Genomic DNA, 22,201 nt, shown 5'->3' with positions numbered 1-22,201 from the left:
TCACTTGACAATGAGTTCTTTATTTATCATACGGTGGGAGAAACAGGGCAACAACTCCACCCCATTTTTCTTTTAACCTTGATTTCATGATAAATGTTATGATGTGGATGGGAGATGTCCCCTAAAAGCTCACGTGTGAGACAATGCAAGACAGTTCAGAGGAGATATGATTGTGTTCTAAGAGTCTTAACCCAATCAGTGAATTAATCCCTCGAGAGGTAATTGAAGTGGTAGGGTATGACTGGAGAGGTGGGAATTGGATTGTGGCTTTGGGGTATATATTTTGTATCTGGTGAGTGGAGTCTCTTTCTCTGCCCTTGATCATCAAGTGAGCCACATTCCCTCCACCACATTCTTCCACCATGATCCTGCCTCACCTCAAGCCCTGAGGAATGGAGCTGGCTGTCTATGGATTGAGACCTCTGAGACCATGAGCCCCTAAATAACCTTTCCTCCTCTACAGTTGTTCTGGTCGGGTCTTTCAATCACAGCAGCAAAAAAAGCTGACTAAAACAGACAGCATTTGCCATTTCTCACTTGATAATGAGTTCTTTGTTTATGTATCTATCATAGGGTGGGAGAAACGGAGCAACAACGCCACCACATTTTTCTTTTTACCTTGATTTCATGATAAATGTAGGTGGCATGAAAATTACAAGTTGCTAATGTCAAATTAATGCACTATTTAAAGACTTTTTAAAAAAATTTTTCCTGGAGACAGGGCCAAATCTATTAAATATTGTTTTCTCCAGGGTCCCCTGTTGCCTTGAAGATTCTAGTCTGACCTCCCTAACTTCACTGTAAGATTAGGGGGCTTGTTCTTTTGTACTTTTGTTTCACAGGATGAGGAAGAAATTGGGAGGGAGAGGACCAGACACCTAGTTGGGGGGTTACAAACTGTAAATCTGAAGTGCTGTACCCACAGTGATACTAAAGTGAATAAAGTAGGTTGGGAAGAAAAAGAGGCACAGGAGGATGTGTGGCCACAAACTGACTCTGGAGTACCCATGGATCTGCTCCAGCTAACTGCAACCACGCCTGATCGCACCTCATCTGTTACCACCTTAAAAGAAGATCCAAATATGGAGTGTGTGTGTGTACCTGTAGAATTCTTGAGTTCAAAAACATTGCAAACCCAACGAAGCACATCTGGAGGCTGCAGATCTACTACCCCAACTCAAACCAGGGTCAGGAGATTTTAGTCGAATTCCAAGAACAGGAGTGGGAGGAGCTGAATTGTATTTGTTATAGAAAAGACATGGGAGGAAAAGAAGCAGCTTTAGGAAAGTGTGTCTCTCATACTTCAAGAAAAGCTGCTGGAGGATTTAGCGTTTGGAAACAGTTTTGGGTTGCTAAACTGCATGCTTTTGACAGCCCTCTAGCCCTGAATTATTTAGGTCACTGTTCTACAAATGCGTGCCACTTCGTAAATGAGAAGAGGAAGATGTTTTCCCCTGCAAGCTACACAGAATGTTACCCTGTCATCCTACATTATATGTGAGTTCTTCTCAAGGCAAGAAAATCATCTTTGCCTGGTTAATTAATAAAAAGGGGAATCAAGAATTTTATTGTGATTTATGCAACTGGACAAATAAATGTCTCAATCTCTTGCAGGTTTTTAAGGCTGGATAATAACATGGGTGCTAATTTTGGAAAAGATTATTGTTAAAGAGAAACCTTAATGATTTTGGATAGATTGTCCCAAATCTAATCAAAGCGCAACTCAATAGGAAGTGAAGAGACCATTGATAAGAGAGGCAGGTTTTAGCCGGGATCTTTGAGGGCTGGCAAAACTCTACCGCCAATTTCTGTTTCCCGTCACAACTTCATACTACTTGGTATCTAAACTGTTTGATATCAGAGGTAGTGATGTCTTAAATAGTCTTTGGGATAATTTTTTTTTTTTTTTTCTCTTAGAGGGTGGCGATGGAGCTTTTCTCCTTAAGCACTTCAGCAGGTATCAGTGCTTCTCATATTTTCATGCGAGTGCTGAGTGATTCTCATTTTTTCATGTGCAAAGGTATCAGTTACAGGTAGGTTGATTGGGCCTGGGACATGAGAATTTGCATTTTTAACAAAGGCCCAATTGAAGCTTCTACTTGATTTGAGTGGCAAGGAATTAGAGGCTGATCAACTGTTGTAAATAGGGTGTGCAGATGTGGTGGATATTTTTTTTTTTATGACTTGTACAGATAAATTCTCTCTCTCCCTGCATTAGCTGTCTGACTTCATTTTGGAGGCAACATTTTATTCTTATATTCCTCTTATTCTCCTTCCATCCTAACCACCTATGAAAGAATCTATTATGTGACCCATCAGCATAATTGGTTAGGTAATCCAAATAGTCTGAAAATTTCAGACCCCACATTTTGTCATGCACTAATGAGAAAGATGCTTTCTTTGGAAAGAAGTCTGGAGCTTCTGGTGCCTATTATGGAAGGGGTGCCCTCCAGAGGTTACATAGGAAGAAGAACCAAGACTTGGATAAAGAAAGTGTCCTGATAATGTCTTTTGAGTGCCATGCCTGAGATAGATATACTCATCTAGCCAGTTTCTTGAAACATAAATTCAATTTTAGGCTTAAATCAATTTAATTTGAGTTTCTGTCACTACCAATGGCATTTTGTGGTTAAGAAAAAAACAACCCAATTCTCTCATCAATTAGATGAGTTAATATAAAATCACCTATTATAAAGGCACATACATAAAACAGAACTAGCAGTTAGGTGACAAGCAATTTTATTTTGCAAAACAATCACTATACAGCAACAAATACATTTGCAAATTTGATTGAAAAACATGAGCTAACTACAACCAGTCATTGAAGAAATGCCTTTCTATGGTAACAGGCTCTAGGATTATCAGAAGAAAGAAACCCCCCACAGATTTGTAGTGGTGTGTTGGAACCTTGGAATCCCAGCATACAAAGTATACTTTTTGTTGATTTTTTTTTTCTTTTTGCTAAAGTTGAAGTGGACTTGTATGATTGACAGTTTTGAGTTTGAAAATAGTCTTTTTCCTGCAGAGGGACTTGGCCTCAACCTACACACCCAGGCTAAAATTTCTAGGTGTGAAAAAACAAACATCAGTGCTGATTTTAGCACATCAATCTTTGAAGGAATGCCTGGAATTTGCCTTCCCAAACAGTGAATCTACTTTAACTTTGCTTCTGAGACCACAAATGGTTTACTTTCCTTCTTGAGGCATGAAAAATAGGAGAAAAACTGTAATTGCAGCTATGTCAGAATCGACATTTAGATTATTTCTTTAATAATGCTGACATGCTGTTTTGTTTTGACTGATGATCCCAGTTCTGCTGTATTACTCTACGTGTGTGTGGAGAAGTCCAGGCATGATCTGTACATTCTTCTTTTTAATGACACTGTTGCTTCATTCAACCTTCTTCAACCAGAGCTAGCTGGTGCTACACGGTGCCTTACTTATGGGTGGGATTTCAGCCCATCACCCTGCTGGAACTCAGCAGGAGAATCCAGAGCGAGTTGGTTCCTAAACGAACATGGCCTTTAAAGCTCATCATGAACTCAGATCATTCCTGCATTGTTGTAAGGTATCCAATTTTCAGTTGCAGGTGACCCGGAGAGAGGGAGTTCATTGGAGAAGGTGGCCTTTTAACTCTTCATAACTCTGGATTACTTATGTATTCTTAAACAGGTTCTCAAAGGCTAAAGCCAAAGAGAAACTGGCATTAGAGGATCTAGAAATGGAACTAAGAAGCTTTCATTTCTAGATCAGCGTATGTGTCCCCACAAAAGTGGTGTTCAAAAAGCTTAATTTGAGTCGTTATCTTAAGAGTGAAGGCAAGATGGGTTCCACCCCAAATTCCCATAAGAAGACATTTTCAGTCTTGGCTTCTCTCTTGCTGGTACAAATTTTTAGTTTCTTTTTATTAACTTTATAAAGAATCACATTTTCAGACAAAACAAGGGCATTTATGTATTACAATTATGTTGTGGTGAGAAATAAACATTTGTTTTACTGCCAAATCTATTAATATAATGCCTTGTATGATTTTAACTTTGGATGTATATTTGTAAGAAAATGAATTTTAATATATAAATAATATTTACTTTTTCTGAACTTTTATTAAAAAAAATTAAACTAGCTTGAAAAGATTTTTTTAATGTTAAAACTATTCTAACCAGCTGTTAACTTATTTTTTTTTCTAGAGAATTTTAATCACTAACTAACAGTATCAAAACATGTAAGAAAATACCCTTGGTCTCCACACAATAATTCTCTCTCCTATTTTCTGGTACACTTCAAGGGAAGGTGATGAATAAATTTCCCAGGTTGATGAAATCTCACAGCAAGTACCAGGCAGAAAATAGACACATCCATAAACCTACTCAGTGATTTCTAAGTTTTTAAAAAAATAACTGATTTATAAATGGTTTAAGACATGTGTGCCTGTGTAAACCCTAGTGGAGAAAGGATGGTGAGGTTTGTTCCCAGGGTCTCTGGGGGCTGTCAGGTTGCCATGTCCAAAGGGCACAAAGTGGCACCTGTGTCTCTGTCTTTGCTTCCCTTGGTTTTTTGCCTATGATGTTCCTACACTTCCTGTTGTCTAGTCCACGCCCATCATCGCAACCTTTACATTCAGGAAATGATTTGACTAATAGAGATCAAAGACCTAGTAGAACATTTATCTTCAACTGTTCAGATCCAGCCTACCAACCCTGAGCAAGAAAAAGAACATGTAAAATGCTAAAAGTGTCCATCTACTTGTGTAACTCTTGGCCTTATTCAGGCCATGGACTATTTCGTTGCTTATTTGTCAGTCCAAGATGAATGATTCGTAAGTAGACTAATTCATTTGTGATTTCTAGACTATCTATAAAGTCAAGACAGTATCACCTACTGATAAATAATACTAAGTCACACTGTGTTCTTTTACAGAGCACAATGTCAGAGTCGTGGAAAAAACTGATTTAGATATCTGTGTCTCAAATGCTTCATAGCTATAGCTTCTCAAAATATTGTTATTTTTCCTTTCTGACCAGGGGATCTAACTTTGGGTAAGGAAACCAAATAACTCCTGTTAGAGAATTTAACAAGCGGGTACTATTTGAAAGAATGGGAACACATGTCCCAAAATTACCACTTTTAGTTTCAACTTTAGCAAATGAAAAAAAAAAAAAAAAAGAAAAATAAACCTTAAGAAGTTGGTTTTCTGAATGATTATAGGAACAAAACCCAAACTATTCTGTGATTAAAAATGAGATATATCCATAATCTTAAACCAACAATGTGTAAACCCTTTATGTATAACTGGACCCACCCCCACAAACTCCATGTTGGTGAAAGCAAAGAAAAATATTTTTTTCTAGCATCACGGGAGAGACTTGTATCTGGCACTAAAACAGGGTTACAGCTTTGAGTTGTTACAGAAAGCAACTTCATGCTAAAACTTTTTGTCTTTTTTAATGTATTTTTTTTTAATAGGGAAGAGAACCCTGCTAACATCTACTTTCACATACCTAAAATCGCAACACCAAAGGGTGCAGGAGACACAGATACTGTGAATAAAGAAGTATAATATTCAAGTATATGAGGAAGTATCACAAATGGCCACAGAGAAATATATATATATTTATATCTATAATACTGTATCAAACAGATGGAAAGGGGGTGTGAAACTGGTAGTGTGGACACAAATCTAGTCAATCAACTGACATTCTAATCAGACATGAGTCCATCCTAAGGAAAGTGCTTCATTCCTAAGAGATGCACTTCTACACCACTTCCTCAACCACAGCCCAAATGCTTTGTAACTACTTTTTTAGTTAGTTAAATAATTTATTGGATTGACATACTCTGATATAATTATCCAGGTCCCAAATGTTAATAACTTAATTGCATCTTTCTTCCCATTTATACAAAATAACACTTTAAAAAAACTCATGCTCTTCCCTTCCTGCAATCAGACTTCTTGACTTAATTTAACCTGAAATAAGTTACAATGGGCAGTTTTTATCATTTCGCCCAGAAACAGAACAGTGAAATGAGCAGCTTGGATTTTAACAAGGCCTTTCAGAATGTAGTGGATAGCCTTCAGGCACATGAAAGGTAAAAATGCAATTTTTAAAATAATAATAGTACTCCATGCAAAACAGAGCAGAGCGAAAATAATGGTCCAATTGTACCCATGTAAAGCCAGTATGTTCCTGTTGCAAATGGAAATCAGGTCAATTTCTGCATATACTATTCATTTTTATATAAAATTGTAACAATTACTACAGTTTGGGGATGAGATTATTTATCTTATGGTTTGTAAAGAATGAATATAACACCTGCTCAGAGCCCACTCCTGCCAAGAGCTCATGCCTAAATATTACTTCAGTGCTAGATGAGAAATATTCATAAGCCCTGCTTAGCGAGTGCCGCAGTGACATCCTCAGCCAAAGTGGCAAGCTGAGGAGATTCGAGCAGGTTGATGCTTCCAGAAGAGGAGACATTGCTGAGTCTTCGGGGGGAAGCCACGCTGGATCTGCCCGGGGACTGCGTGATGATCTCAGCGCCGTGGTCCACACGGGCCTTAGCGTGTTCTCTGAAGTTCAACTTTTGGCTGTCAATCTGTTTGAGACAAGCATCAGTTCTGATTAACTCAAGAATCTTCACTTGCCCCTGGCTCTTTCCCTGTGTCCCAGAACTGACACTAATGTGACTTCTTTCCAGCTCTGCTATCCCTTCTTCCTGTTTGTCTAGGTCTTCAGTCTGGAACCCATTTTGACAAAGGATATTTCACAAGAATTTTTCTTTTTTTTTAAGACACGGTTGGCTTATGTGTTTGTTTCTTACCTTGACGTTACCACCTCCAGGTACATGGTGAGCGTTGTCAAGTGATCCCACTTTCGCTTGGGCCTTTTCTTTGAAATCCAGTTTTACACTCTCGATTTTCACACGTCCACCACCTTTGAGGAGAAAGGTTTTTAAATGCCTTGCTAAAATTAAAGCTTTTATTGTGGTGACTATTTCCCCAAAATTATTATAGTAAATAGACCAGGGAAGACTACAAATGTATTAGCTCTATTATTCCTCTGGCAGTGAAAGGAATCTTTTAGAATTTGTAGTACATATTATTTGCCCCATATGATCCCAGGTGATGATATTCTTTTTAGTTTGTTATATGAATTGCTTCACATATTAATACCTTTCTTCTTTACCTGTGGTCTACCTTAGAAATCAGAGCAGGTTTTCTTACTGGTATAATAAAAAAAACTCTAAAACAGTAACAGTAAAAATAAAACTTTGAATTCTCAGTCTTTTATTTCTAATGGACAAAGTTAAATGGCAATGAAACTCTTCTTTATGGTAACAAGTCAACTTATCCAAAGAAGTTTTATGCTGGAATGGTGAAAATACAGGCAATATATAGTTGGCCCTTGGTATCCACAGATCCTGCATCCTTGGACTGAAAATATTTGGGAGAAAAAATTGCATCTGCACTGAACACATACAGAGCTTTGCCTTATAATTTCCTAACAACTATCATATATATATATATACACAAACATGTATGATACATGATACCTATAACAAATAGATATATGTGTGTATATGGTAACATAACTATTTGCATAGCATTTGTATTGTGTCAGGGATAATAAGTATCCTAAAATGATTAAAATGTACAGAAGGATGTGCATAGGTTATATGAAATGCCATGCCATTTTATATAAAGAATTTAAGCATCTGTGGATCTGGATATCTTCAGGGGATCCTGGAACCAAGCCCCCATAAATACTGAGATGACTGTCTTCATCTGTAAGTTTTCAACATGGATACATTCATTAATGAAATGAGTCGGGAGTTGTTTATAACTCATAAGTTTTAAGACCTTCCCACCTTAATTAGCACTTTGAGTCATGGATAAAGGATATTATATTCTTGGAAGAGAGGCAGTAGGACCAATCTGACCCTGACTTTGATCTGATAATACTGGGACAGAGTTTTGACTTTGCCCTTTCCCCTAACTAGTATGAGACTAGAGGACCTGCTAATTGTTAGGGTGCCATGCTCTACCTACCCTTCACTGAGTTCCCTGTGTTTCCACGTCTTTCTCAGGTTTTCAAAAGTAGGAGGTTCTTCTATACTAGGTAAGTATTCCTTAGCCACTAGCCTGCCCTTGACCTCTGTTTGCCCATGTCTTTGGCCTGGAAAGAAGCTGGTTTAGATCCTCTTTGTCCATCTGCATCTAGGAGATTTGGTTCACTTTCATCAACTTGGTTTCACCCATATCATTTTTTGGTAGACAGTAGAGGATGATAACCCTCTACTGTCATTGCATCTCACTGGGGATTTTGATTATGTCTGAGGGAATCTCTGGGGACCTGGAAAAGATTTTTCAGTGTTGAATTTTTGATGCTTATATATCTTTGCAGCTCAAACAGAGAGATCTGGTAAGGCTTTACTCTCAAGCCTTGTGTTTTCCTCATGCAGTACCTAGACATTCATGCTAATATTCAACTGCCTGGCCAGGGCCTTCTAGAAATCCTAATGTGATGTTAGATTATACTTTACAGAAACATCCGTTTATTCTTCCCTTGTAGGTTTGGATGTAATACTGTTATGTAACTCATAGGAGACGTATAGTTATCCTTCCTTTAAAGTGTGCCCATTTCATATAGAGTGTTATTCTTCCCACATTTTATGGGGTCTGTGTTTTCTTGGGGGGTACTGGGGATTGAACCCAGGGGTGCTTTGCCACTACACCATATTTTTAAATTTTGAGACAGGGTCTTACTAAATTGCTGAGGATTTGCCTCAAACTTGGGATCCTCCTGCTTCAGCCTCCTGAGTTGCTGGGATTACAGGTGTGCACGAACACGCCTGACTAGCCTATGGATCTTACTTGTTGGTTGTGATGGAATTAGCATGATTCATGATGATTCGTAAGAAGCTAATTATCTTGGATAGAGGCTGGAGGCTGTTGGGCTTTCAATGAGATAACAGCAAACTCTTTAGGATCTTATTTTCATATTTTCTGATAGTCTCTGACAGAAATTGCTCTCTTAAGTTTCCTTTTCTGAATATGTATTGTCTCAATATAATTTCGTTAAAGTTTTGTTGAACTCTCTTTTGAGAGGAAAAGAAAAGAAAAACAAGAATGTAATATGGACCCGAAATACACTCAAAAAAAGGAAGCTTGAGTAGTCTAATTCTGTTGATTTCCCACTAGAAATTCTTATGTGACTATCAGAGAAACCCATTTGAATTCAGAGATCTAAGTCTTTGGTTTTGAAGAACTCTGGAATCCACCAGGAACTGTGATTGTGAAAGACTATAATCTTTATCAAGTTTCAGAAAGGAAGTGCAGATATTTCCATTTGTGCCTCCTGGAGGAATTATTTGCTTTACTTTGTCCTTAGATACCACACATTTCAAAGTAATTTGGCGACGTGCTTGCCGTTGTCAAGGATCATCATTTAATACTTCATTATGAATTTAGTCTTCCGATTCAGTTACAACAGAAGCAAGAGCTAGATTTAGAAATAGGTGGGAGTATCTGACAATAGTCTTTTATGACCAGCAAATCATACATAGAATATGATTCGCTTATCTGTGTAAGATTTTTCTGTGCATCCCAAGCCCAGGTGAATTCAACTAACTGTATTTTTGATATCTAGAATGAAAGAATCCAGTTTTTGTTTGTTGTTTTTGTATTCTGTAAGAAAATAGGCAGTGTGGTCAAATACTTCAGTCAGGCTATTGACTGAGCAGTACAAAGTCAACTAAGTGTTAGCAAACTTCAGCTACACTCAGGGGAATTGTGAAGATATGCAGTATGGGACACCCTCTGACAAAATGAAAGAAGCCTAGTTTCTGGACATTTCCAAAGCTTTTATCCATTTTGAAACTTATTCTATCTATCTTTGTTTTCAACCAATAAATTCTTAATAGTCTTCTGACTGGAGGTCTTATTCAGCTAAAATATTTTTCCATATTTTTATTGGAACCTTATTGTTATATATAATGGTGTTGTTGTTACATATTCATACATGTACACAATATAATGATATAATTTAGCCAATATCATTCCCCAGTATTTCTCCTTTTCTTCCCCTCCTCCCTCCCCCTGACCTCTTTCCTCTACTGATTTCAATTTTCATGAAAATTCCCACCTTTCTTTCCTTTTTCCTCTTTAGCTCCCACATCTGAGAAAAAATTACAACTCCAGACTTTCTGAGTCTGTTAGCTCAATTATGTTTATACCTTGTTTCTGATTTGAGACAAAGATTAATGGAAATAATCTTTTACTGGTTTATATGTTAAGAAACCATGCTTGGCACAAATAAGTTGGGGAAACACTGCATTTTGCTGTGGATTCACTGTGCTGATCGACCTAGTAAAGGATGTGAGAAATTCATCAGATACATAAGTGTCTTTGGTTGTGTTAAGCAAATTCTTATTTTACAGAACGTAGGCAAATGATTTCATGAAAAATGTTTGGAAATACTGCTTTCAGTCAATGTTGCTATATATGAATTCATAATTGAGAGTATTTCAGATTACATATTTTGAAAGGTCTCCAATCAGCATGTTGAATGCAGAGACCCATGTATCTATGTACCTTTTAATTCTTAATCTGTTCTATGACATGTAGCCTATTCATGGTAATTGGTTTCCCTTGTCCCAAACGAAGATGCCTTGAAATTTCTAACTTAAGTTTCTCTAATAAAAGTATAAAATATCAGGATTTTGAAACATCCTTCAAATTAGATGTTTCATAACAACAACAACAAAAAATTGCTTGCCAATTTCCTGAATCCAATTAGATATTTCTTCAAGTACTAAAAATGATTTACTTACCTGGTCTGTGGCGAATATTCTTCAGAGAACCACATTTGGATGTTACATGGCTTAAGTCTATCTTCTTGGTAACAATTTGTACCTGTGTGAATCACATAAAACATACTTAAGATAGTTTTAGACATGGAAAAACCCCAAACTCGTACATAAAACCTGGAAATATGCACATTTTACCACATGCAATGCATATCCAGAAATCCAAATTGAGGTACACGCTTACAAATACACACACACAGGAAAACATAATTTCCCATATGTTTTCCCCCATGTTTGGACAGGAAAGAAGAGAACCCAAGTGAATGAAAATCCTGGAACAGAAGGCTTTATTAATAGAAAAGAGATCATGCCATAAAAGCATCGAAACATTTGTATTAATAAGGCAAACCTCCAATCAGAGAACTAAGTCATACCGTATTAAACCTTTCCAGAACCAAAGAGTTAAGAGAAGTGATGCATTCTTTTTTATAAAGTGATTTTTACACAGAAGTGACCAATATTGTTCATAGTTACAAAAACCTGACATAGCTTTAAGATATAAGAAGGTTCTAAATGTGCTTTCCTAAACTGTTAGGAAACTACCATATCTTGGCTAAATGGAATTTTTCTTGAGCAGTAAGTTATAAAATGATACCAACATTGTGTTTCTTTTCATGTTTTATTGAAAATGTTTCCTCTTCCAATAGTTGAAGCAGTGCATCTGTGAGTGCGGTCCATTGTCCATTTGTATCAGGAATACATGGGAATTACTAAGACAGGAAGGGATGAGCTCAGGGTATCTGAATATTTAAATAAGTGTTTCTTCTCTAGAGGGAAGTTTAAGACCTGTTTTGGAGATTCAAGGCTCCTAACTTACTTTAAGATCTTTAATTACCCTAATGTGTCCTTTTCTACTATATTTTGACCAGCAGCATCTTCAGTACAGGATAGGATGCTCCATCTTCTGGTACCCTTAAGGGAGTTACCAGGACTGGGGCTGGTACACCCGTGCTGTGTATTTACAGTCAGGGAAACAGGGAGGTAGGTGACCGTGTCAGTGTAAATACTGACGCTGAGGCTCAGCCCAGCATCCCTGAAGGAGCCCAGCAGACAATCCTATGAATTTCTCATGGTAATGATATTTTGATGCTCAGCAACAACTCCTTGTAGAAGACACATTTCTTTCCCTTCACTGCTCAACTCCATTTCTGCCCAGCTGAGGAATGAGTAGCCAAGAGGTATCAAACTATTGAGGATTCTGAATTTGATGCTGTGTAAATTACTTGTGTCACCTGCAGTATAGATGACAGGATCTATAAAATAGAGTCAGCATGTTCTGCCTTTTTAAAATCATTCTTATTTTATGAGGAATCATGCTTTATTTTTTCCTAGCTTGAGTTTGCCCCGACTGCTTCTACTCTGCCTCAACCACTCTTAAGAAAATAGGGGTTCATTTCTTACTTCCTTTTCATAGGATATTATTTCCATTAAATGAAAGAGACAGGGAAAATACCATCAAGACAAAATGGTACTAGGACTTGAACTCCTTCACTTGAATTATAGATGAACCATGCTTCACTAGTTCTGTATTATTCTAAATGATACCCTTGCTCTCATGAATAATGAACTACTAAAGACTGACATTGCATACTTTGGGCACTTTCAAGTGTTATCAATTTCTGTCTCACGGGTAATCTAAATGGAGCTGGAAAAGTATAAGCCCAGCTGATTTTTTGCAGGGAAATAGAGACAGCAGGAGGAAATACCTTGAAGACAAAAAGGCCAGCAAACCAAGTTGGCAAGTGAAGTGGATTTGCCATCCTCTGGAAAACCATGTGCATCCTGACAAGGTTTTCTTTCCCAACAGAAAGCGAGAAATTCACTGATGACCTTACAGGAAAGGATGGGAAGCCCATCACTCACAATGCAAGGCTGACAAGCTACCACACCAGGTCACAAGTGCAACAGCAGTGAGAAGGGAAGGATGTGTTGGGGGAGGCAGGAAAGGAGACCGAGTACCGGCTGTGCAGGTGGCTCCACACAATCAGGACAGCTTTCTGATAGAAGCTTCTACTTACATTTCCGCCCCCAGCAGAATGTTTGATGTTATCCTTGGAACCACATCTTGACTGAACTTTGCTAAAATCGATCTTCTTGTTTAAAATCCTAACCTAAAAGGAATTGGAGGTAACTTCACTGTGCATTTTCTTTTAAGATGCTGGGTAGAGAGAACCCGAATGGGTAGCACTAAAGAGGCCCCAGACTCCCTTCATGTATATATTTATTTAGGAGAAAAAACTGACACTGGAACTGAAGAGCAGTTATATCATAGAAATATGAGCCCCTATTTTTCCTGTCCTCCAAGGGACAAATGCCAGAGAGACTTAGGTGTTCCAGTTGTACCCAGCTGTAATCTAGAAAAAACTGGAGAGACAGAAAAAACAAAACTTGGATAGTCTTGGATCATCTGTGATAGGGAGGCAGTCATTCTTGTTGGTCTCATTGGTATATAGTTCATTGTGGCCTAGCCCAGGACCCTAGAGGATAAGACAGTGCTCCCCTGAGCCCTATAGAGTTAGCCATCACAATTATCAATCACCTCCTCCACTGGACTTGCTTGATGTGTTAATGTACACAGCAAAATGGGGCTCTCACAACTGGTCTGGCTCATGGCTGCAGGTCATGACTTCTGGGTTCTCATTTGTCCAGGTCAGGAAAAACCCTGGGTCAACAAAGAGACTCTGAGCTTGTTCTGTTTAAAAAAAAAGAGCTGTACAATTCTCTTATAGTTTTGGCTCCATGACCTTTTGGAAGCCCCTTTCTGGCAACTGCTCAAGAGCAACCATTACCCATAGATGATCTCATGGAAGCATTTCCACTTTCAGAGGTAAGGAAATGAAGGCCCATGGGTTATCTGTGTTGTATTGGGTCATCCATAGTCCAGGCTCTGGGTGGGCCCAGCAGATTACAGGTGAGGTATTTTCAGGAAATGCATTTATTTTAAGACAGTAGCAATCCAGATCTGGAAAGACATTGTTCTGGTGTAATATAATGTACAAAATTATAACTCTTGTGGTTTCTTACATGCATCTTTTGAACTCTGCATGTTTTGAAGGATAGATAAACATGGAAAGAAAAGTTGTTATTGTTATTACTTGTTTGTTTTGTTTTGTTTTTGGCTACTGCTACTTCCCTTCTCCCACTCCACAGTTAGAGAGAAATCACATTTCGATGGCTTAGGGGGAACTTGAGCTTCCTAGTAAAAAAAAAAAGAAAAAAATCTAAATAAATTCATCCTAGATGTACAGCCATCTCCAAGAATGTTAACACATCTCTTGGTATTTGCAGAAAAGAATTTAAATTCAAAAGGACTTTGAATCCTGACTATTTTTAACTAGGCAAAGCTGAAATCATGCATGCCTAACATGGACAAGACAGCTTGTCCCTTACAGAGAAATTTCATTGACAGTTCTCATCAGCAGCCTAAGGGAAGAGCCTCTTGTCAAAATTTGAACTCAGAAGACAAGATGACTAGGGTATTCTCTAGGGCAAGGTAAAATTTTTAACTTAAAATGCATAGGGGACATCACAGAGTCCATGTCTAACAACAAGGGTAGTCATATTTTAAGAGTTTTACTTTAACTGCAGATACAGATAGGTTTAGACCAATACAGACCATTGCACTTAAAACATCATAGACAAATTCTTTTCAGGAGGCAAATGATTTTTGATTCATTAAATCTAATAATAATATTTTAAATTATTCTCCATGAGTAACTAGTTATTTTGGAAAGGAAATAATTCATGTGAGCCATTTTACTAAAACTTGAGGATAATAAAGTATTTTATATTTCATTTATAAATTCTAATTTAGAAATCATGAGAGTAACTATCAAGTGACTCATTACCAATTGATCAAAAGCCAAACACTAACTCAGATTTGCTTATTGCAAACATGGAAAATCCAAATTCAGTTGCATAAATCTGTTTGACCTTAACAGTTAATCAACTATTTGATAACTTTTATGATTTCCAAAACTAATGATTCAATCCCAAAGAGTCATACTGCCAGCATTATTTATGGATGATTTAGAATCTTAAAAGCTAACTTGTGTTAATTTCCCCCAGATTTTCTAGAGAGTTATAGATTTTCCTGGGATATAACTAGCTGACTTTTTCTGATGACAGACTTTCTCAGTCTATGTCTGCTCATCCTGTAATGTGAAGTAGACCTCTGATGTTAATCAATGGCCCATGTTTTACAAACTCCTATACTGCAATAACGTCATGGTGGATTATTTTATCTAAAGGCAAAGTATGACAAAATAAATATAAATGGCCCATCTAGACCTTCATTCAACATCTTGCTTAATGGTTGAGGGGAGGGAAATAAAACCACTTTGGATAGAGGACACTTGATGTTTATTAAGATTTAAGCTCTAGTTTGACAACTTAGAGCACCCGCCTATTCCCTATGACTCTTATTTGTGTCTTAGCAAAATTACAAATTACTTCATGCCAAAGGTCTCTTGGGTCATTTAAAAATAATTAACACCTTAGCATTAATTCCACAAAGAACAGAAGTCTTCAGAAATCATTCCATGAAATGGAAACATAGGTGGCTGCTACAAAAAAGTCATATTTTAGGTCAGTCTTTTTAAATCAAAGAGCTGAGCTTTAACTTTCTAGGTTTTATGGATGGGTCTAAATAAAAATTTATTTCTTTGAGAAGGATTTTTCAGTTAGGAAAACCCTCTTTTTCCTAAAGCCTATGTTGAGCAAAAATTATTTTAACATCTTAGAGATTATCTAAGAAAAAACATAGCAAACTTCTATTTGACAAACTAATTTTCTATGCTCATGGTATGCAAGGAAAAAAATGGAATAACCATTACCCAAGAATATCTTAATTATAAGAATATCTTAAAAAATATTTTAATCTTTCTCAATTTATTGCAACTACAAAAATTGCTTGCATTATTCATAGAAAGTGGAGTGACTTGGAAGAGTGTGATAATCTTCTGCATACTTTATGGCAGAAGTCAAAAATAATACATCAATCAATTGGATCATCTTTCTAAATCTCTTCTGTACTCAAAATTCCTCCACACTCTTCACTGCTTATTAATGAATCAAAACTTTTTAATGAGGAAACCAGAATTCTCAGCAGCTTTGATTTTTGGATCTTCTTTCCTGTTATCCTCTTTATACTTTGTATTTATTTTGGCCAGACTACATTACACTTCATGGTTTAAGGGCCTTGTTTACATTTTGTACTTCATTCCCATGTTTTCTTTATGTTATCTCTGTCTAGAAAGCCCATGTTCCAAGTCGAGTCTAACAGATCATCCTTCAATCAATAACTCCAGGGAGCAGCTGGCAGGTTCATGGGTTTTATCCAAATGTTGGTAATTCATTTGCATGATTAATTGACTTTGCATTCACACAACACTCATAGAAGTTTGAAAAGGTGTATAAGTACAGGTTAACGCAATTGAAAATTAATCAGAATTATTTGAGATTTTTACTAATTCTATCTGTTCTTCCACCATGCTAGAAAAGAACACTGCAGTTACTTTCTGGATATTCCTTGGTGACTCTAGCAGGATTTTATCATGATAATTTAATTGAAATGATCAGTCACTGTACTGTCTCTCTACCTATGTTTAATTGTTCCTTTACAAAAACTACCCCCCAAGTGGGGTCATGCTCAGAAAGGACAGGAAGATATGATATGCAAGAAAGAACAAAATCTCTTTTACTAGTTAGCTTATGGGACCTCTATTTTGAGGTAATAAACTTGATAAGCTATAAAACAATAAATAAAACAAACCCTGTCAAATATAATGTAAGGAATTTCAGTGACTAGCCTTTTCTTTCTTTTTCTTTTCCATGCTGGTTTGACTGACAGTGTTTAAACCTCACAGGGTATTCTATGACTCCTCATCTTTAGCACTTAATGCAGCCCTAAAGAGATGAAAAGGATTGGCGTGGTAAAACCTTAAAATTAGATAAGGGCAAGATAGGAGGGGAGAACAAGAAAACAATACAAAACAAAAACCTTCCTGTTTGCCTAGATGGCAGGGACCATGCCTGATGTTTGCCATTTTCTCTTTGTCATGTAGCACCCAGCAGTCCTGGTAAAGATGGTGAAAGAACAGATACATGAATGAAAACAGTCACTCTTTCTCTCTTAGTCTTATGGTCTTATAAACATGTCTATTTCTTACTGGCAACACCCACTAGGCATTCCCAGGGGTAACTGTCATAATTTTATATAATGGGAAAATATCTTGTTTTGCTCTAATTTATTATGTGTCTCCAGAATTCATTGCTTTATTACTTGAATATAAAATTAAAAAGAAACTATTTAGCATGTAAAAGGCCTAACATGTCTGAGGATAATGCCTAAAACTTTTAAAGAAAATATAAAAGATTCCAGTCCAAATTTCACTAATTGTATTCCTTCCTTCCGTATCACTCCCTCTTCCCCAATTAAGCTCCTATTTCAGAAATACTGCTTTTTTTTTTTTTAACTCAACTTCAGCTTGCATTTTGTGACACAAGCATGTATATATATAGGTTATTAGAATACCTAACTGCATGTTTTCTGATGAGTTGTAATGAAAAAATACTGGCATACTTAGTAGAATCATGCATCTAAGAGTTTAAAGTAGTGTGGACTTCCTACTCTCAAAAGATCCAGTCTGCATCAGTTACACTGATATCCGTGCTGTTCCAGAACATGTGCGGCCTGCTTCTACCTCAGGGCCTTTGCATTTATGGTCTTCTCTGCCTGAAACACACTTTCCTGAGTTATCCATATGGTTTATTCCTTCACTTCCTTTGAATTTCTATTCAAATATCACCTGCTCAGGACTTTCCTAGCCCACACTATCAGAAATGCAGCTTCTCCTCAACATATCCTAAGCCTCTTCCTTAGCTTTGTTTTTTTCTTACATACATTTTTAAACATATTTTTCCTACATTGTTATTCTTTGCTTGTAATTCCTGCTAGATCATAAATTCCATGAAGACAAGAATGTCTGGAATTTTTCACCCTTTTGTTCACTGCTGTCTTCCCAGTAATCTACAGCATAGCATGGAGAGTAGTAGGAACTCATCTGTATTTATGAATGATTAATCACTTATCTATAAAATATGTAACTCTAGATAACGCAGTCATTTTTGTTTGCTCTAACTTTTGTTATGTGACATGAAAATGAAAATTTAACAGACCTTCCTATGCAAAGGATTATTTTTTAATCCTATGATGGAATTTTGAGGCTACACTTGTTGAATAAATGATTAAGCAGGTAAATTTAAAACTTTGGGTTTCTACGATTAGCAAGGAATAAAAGACAGTCCTCTCTGTTATTTTTAAGATGTGGAAGTTGATAACAGAACTAATATCATTATGAATCCTTGACATAATCTATACATTCATAAATAACTAGACTAATTTTATTTGTATTCATTTTTTTATTTTTGTGGTGCTGGGGATGGAACCCAAGAACCTTGCACAGGCTGGACAAATGCTTTCCCACTGAGCTATATCCCCAACCCAACTAGACTCATTTTAAAAAACCTAATTTTTAGGTTTAAAAATAAACTGTCAATTATAGGAGAAAAAAATATGAAACAAGAAACATCATTTTTGAATGTATGTCGTATACCAATACAACATATATTTTTCATACTGTATCAATATAACATTATTTGCATTAAATTATTTCATTAAAATATCATAAAAGTTCAGAAGCCTCAAAATTCTATCAAATTAATAAAAAAACTTTCATAAGAGGTGCTGTTAAATAAAATTACCATTTCTATGTCATGTAACAAAAGTTACAACAACAAAAAAACTAAGGTAACTAAAATTACATATTTTTATAGATCAGTGACTAATTATTCATTAAAAAAAATTACAGTCTGACTGTATAGCTCAGCCATGAAAGGATATTAGACGTTATCCATGCAAGATGTGGGTAACGGGAATACTTTTGTTTCTGACTCTGTAAAATGTGAGTGTTGAACCAGGAGAATATCTTTGACCTCCAACATCCTTTAATTCAATGGATTCATAAAGAATTGAAAGAGAGAGAAACCAGACTGCTTTGTTTTAAAAATGTAATAATATGCTTTATAGGTTCTAGTCTAATGGATTTATCTACAGTTTTTTTTAAAGATGCCTGAGAAATACTGGGAAGAAACTTTACATGAGAATGTATAAGGATCTTTACATAAAAGACAGACACCACTCGTTTTTAAAGAGAAGTATGCTGCTTGAAGATACCACTATGTTCAGCCTTGTTGACCTGAGGATGGCTGACCACGGCTGTGACGAAGCAAAAGTATATAATTCACAAAGCAACCAGCCAAATCCACAGACATGGCCTTGAAAAGATCATGATCTATCCAACGAGCGGTAAATGAAAGCAACCACTGTGAAACCACTTCATTCATAATGTTCAACTATTACAGAGGGGCATGAGTTGTGCTTTTAAAATACTGATCTCCATTATAGTTTATGGGGGAAAAAAGCAACAAACCCATCAAAACACCTAGGGTTATTCCATATATATCAAAGTACCTCTAAATATGTCAATTCATAGGAAAGGTAAAAAGCACCATTCATCAAATTGTTGCCTAAATTTTTTTAAGTTGCATGGTTAGAGATTGTTTATTTTTATATTTTTATTTAATCTAAGTATCTATGTTCTTAAAAAACTAACACTAATTGAAAATTTAGACTGAACGTAGACTGAGGAGCTAACTGAAGAGATAGTTTCAAATTAGTACACTTAAGATAATTTTATCTATAACTTTACTTAGTTAAATGAACCACACTCATTATCTACAGTGAAACCATGACTGCATATGTTCTTTCCCACAGAATGAATTTTTTTAGCTGACAAGATTAACTTTATTAAGTTCTATGAAGCATATCATAACTTCAACCGGCTTATCTATTCCATTAGGCATTGATTGGCATCACTGAACTGAACCACTGAGCACAGTTCTCCAGCAATAGAAAATTGGACTTCATCTAAAGAGCTAAGGGCTACAAGCACAAAATCTACACATACAGATGAGCAATAAATGTTCAGATTGGGGGCAAATAATAAAGTTTTTCAACTTGGGAAATTATTGGGTTCCCACACATTGCTATTACGAATTCTGACTCCTACAGAAAGCACCCCTTTTCATTGCTGTGACCAAATTTGTGACAAATAACTTAAAGGAAGTAAAGTTTATTTTGGCTCACAGCTACAGAGGTCAGTCTGTGGTCAGTGGGCTTCATTGCTTTGGGCCTGAGGTAAGGCAGAACATCATGGCACAAGGGCATGGCAGACACAGCTGCTCAGCTCATAGCAACCAGGATGCACAGAGAGAAGGATGGGCCAGGGACAAGATGTAGTCCTGAGGACATGCTCTTAATGATCTACTTCCTCCAACCTTGGCCTACCTGCACACAGTTCCCTTCTCCTCCCGTAGTCCATTCACATTATTAATCCATCAAATGGACCAATCCAGTGATGAGGTTAGAACCTTCATGATCTAATCACTTCCCTCTGGACATTGCTGTATTGGGGATGAAGTCTTCAACACATGAGCTTTTGGGGGCCATTCCAGGTCTAAGTCATAATAGTCTGCCTTTCTCAATGATTCTGGATAGGCCAATTTCCACTGAAATAGTCTACGATAATTGATTTATAATTGGGCCTCACATGCCAATAACTTTGATTTCTTTAAATGTGCATTTATAGGTGCTCAATAAGATAATAAAAGTCTTTAACATATTATCCTGATCATTTCTATAAGCCATACCATAAATTTTCTTTCTAGTCATTCTACAAATTAGGAGCTATAAAATTCCCCTCAAACCCTCTGTTTTAACATGCTAAAAACTCTATTCAATACAGGTAATTTTAAGTAGAAGTTCCAAGGTTACAATTTATTCATAAGGATTATATGGAGCTGTCTATTCATTATCAACATAAGTACCTGCCCTTTGTTAATACTTAGGCAATAGTAGCCAGAGAAGTAAGTGGGTAAACCATGCTCTGATTTTGGAGTGAATATAAGGAAATGGTAAAAGATGTCACAGAAACTCCTTGGGGAAAAGGAAAGAGATACAATTGGAATCACTAAAAAGACAGTGAAATGAGCTCATGATCAGGATCCAAAATAGAAAACTCCAATCCATTTCAGAAGTGTAACTTCATTTCTTATGTTCGTATATGTATACACCACAAGTGAAACTCCACACCATGTATAACCACAAGAATGGAATTCTAATTAGAATAAGTTATGATTCATGTATGTATATGTCAGAATACACTCTACTGTCATGTATATCTAAAAAGAACAAAAGAAGGAGGAGGAGGAGGAGGAGGAGGAAGAGGATAGTAGATTCATTCTCTTATGTTAAAATCCACAAAGCCATAGAGATATACTCAGGAAAGATCTGTTAGGCAATCAACTAAAATATTCTGTATGGTTAAACCAATTGTTAGCCAATAAGGACCAGAAGGAAAGGATGTATCATGTATCGATTATGTTTTATAAGCTAGCTCTCTCAGATAAGGCCCAGACTCAGCAGTGACATGTAATCACTAACTCTATAATGTCTCCATCTCCCTTGCATTTTAAGGACTGTTAGTTTATACCCGAGGAAAGTTATATAGTAATGAATGGGCTTTTATTTCTGGCAGCAATGTGTGTTCATGCAGTTCTTACCTGCCCCCCTTTAGGCTGGTATTTGATGTTGTCTGTCGATCCAATTTTGGATTTGACATTCTTCAGGTCTGGCAGTGGTTGGTTAATAAGCCGAAGCTGCTTGGGAGTGGCAGGAGATTTGGGAGGAGTGCGGATGATGGCGACTTTCTTCTCACTGGGCACCAGGATGGCAGACTTGGGGGTTCCTGGTGTGTGAGGAGTTCTGGGGTAGCTGGGGGTCCCAGGAGTGCCTGGGGTGCGTGAAGAATAGCTTGGTGGGGTGCCGGGAGTGATGGCGGTTGATCCGGGGGTAGTGGGTGTTGAGGTGCCACTTTTCCCTGCTCTGCGAATTGGCTCTGACCCTGTATTAACACGCAACAACCAAACCAGAGCATTATTAAGTTCTCAAGGCAGCCTTCATCCCATAGATTGTTAGAACTCAGAAAACGTATAATTTCTAAAGCATTTAGAAATATTTTATGAATTATCACAATAAGACCCCCAAGGGAAATCTCCTTTCTTTAGGTTCAAACTCAGTGACAAGTCTTTGAACATGTGTTACCATTAAAATAGGGATAAAACTTGATTTTTCCTGATTTATCCTCCTGTGTTCTTACTATGAATGTGTGAAAACTATTTTCTGCCAGGTGCAGTGGCACACCCCTGTAATCCC

The 22,201-nt window shown here is 36.9% G+C and overlaps 1 protein-coding gene across 27 annotated transcripts in view; it reads right to left on the bottom strand.

The window, feature by feature from the left end:
• Positions 1-2,722: 2,722 nt before the first annotated feature.
• The window catches only part of MAP2 (microtubule associated protein 2), a 314,502-nt gene continuing 295,023 nt past the window's right edge, over positions 2,723-22,201 (bottom strand). For 15 of the 27 annotated variants that reach the window (XM_079134618.1, XM_079134617.1, XM_079134597.1 and 12 more), the window contains 5 exons: positions 21,550-21,890; positions 12,885-12,977; positions 10,831-10,912; positions 6,820-6,932; positions 2,723-6,594 (listed from right to left, as the gene is read on the bottom strand). In XM_079134618.1, coding sequence (XP_078990744.1) covers positions 6,379-6,594; positions 6,820-6,932; positions 10,831-10,912; positions 12,885-12,977; positions 21,550-21,890 — 845 coding nt within the window. In that variant the 3' untranslated portion in view covers positions 2,723-6,378. The remainder of the gene's footprint in view (positions 6,595-6,819; positions 6,933-10,830; positions 10,913-12,884; positions 12,978-21,549; positions 21,891-22,201) is intronic. The other 12 variants (XM_079134623.1, XM_079134601.1, XM_079134602.1 and 9 more) reach the window with 1 other exon arrangement.

The sequence above is a fragment of the Sciurus vulgaris genome, assembly GCF_902686455.1.
Source record: "Sciurus vulgaris genome assembly, chromosome: 3".
Classification (NCBI taxonomy): domain Eukaryota; kingdom Metazoa; phylum Chordata; class Mammalia; order Rodentia; family Sciuridae; genus Sciurus; species Sciurus vulgaris.
The sequence above is the reverse complement of the archived record's forward strand: the minus strand, read 5'-3'. Positions and strand labels throughout refer to the sequence as shown.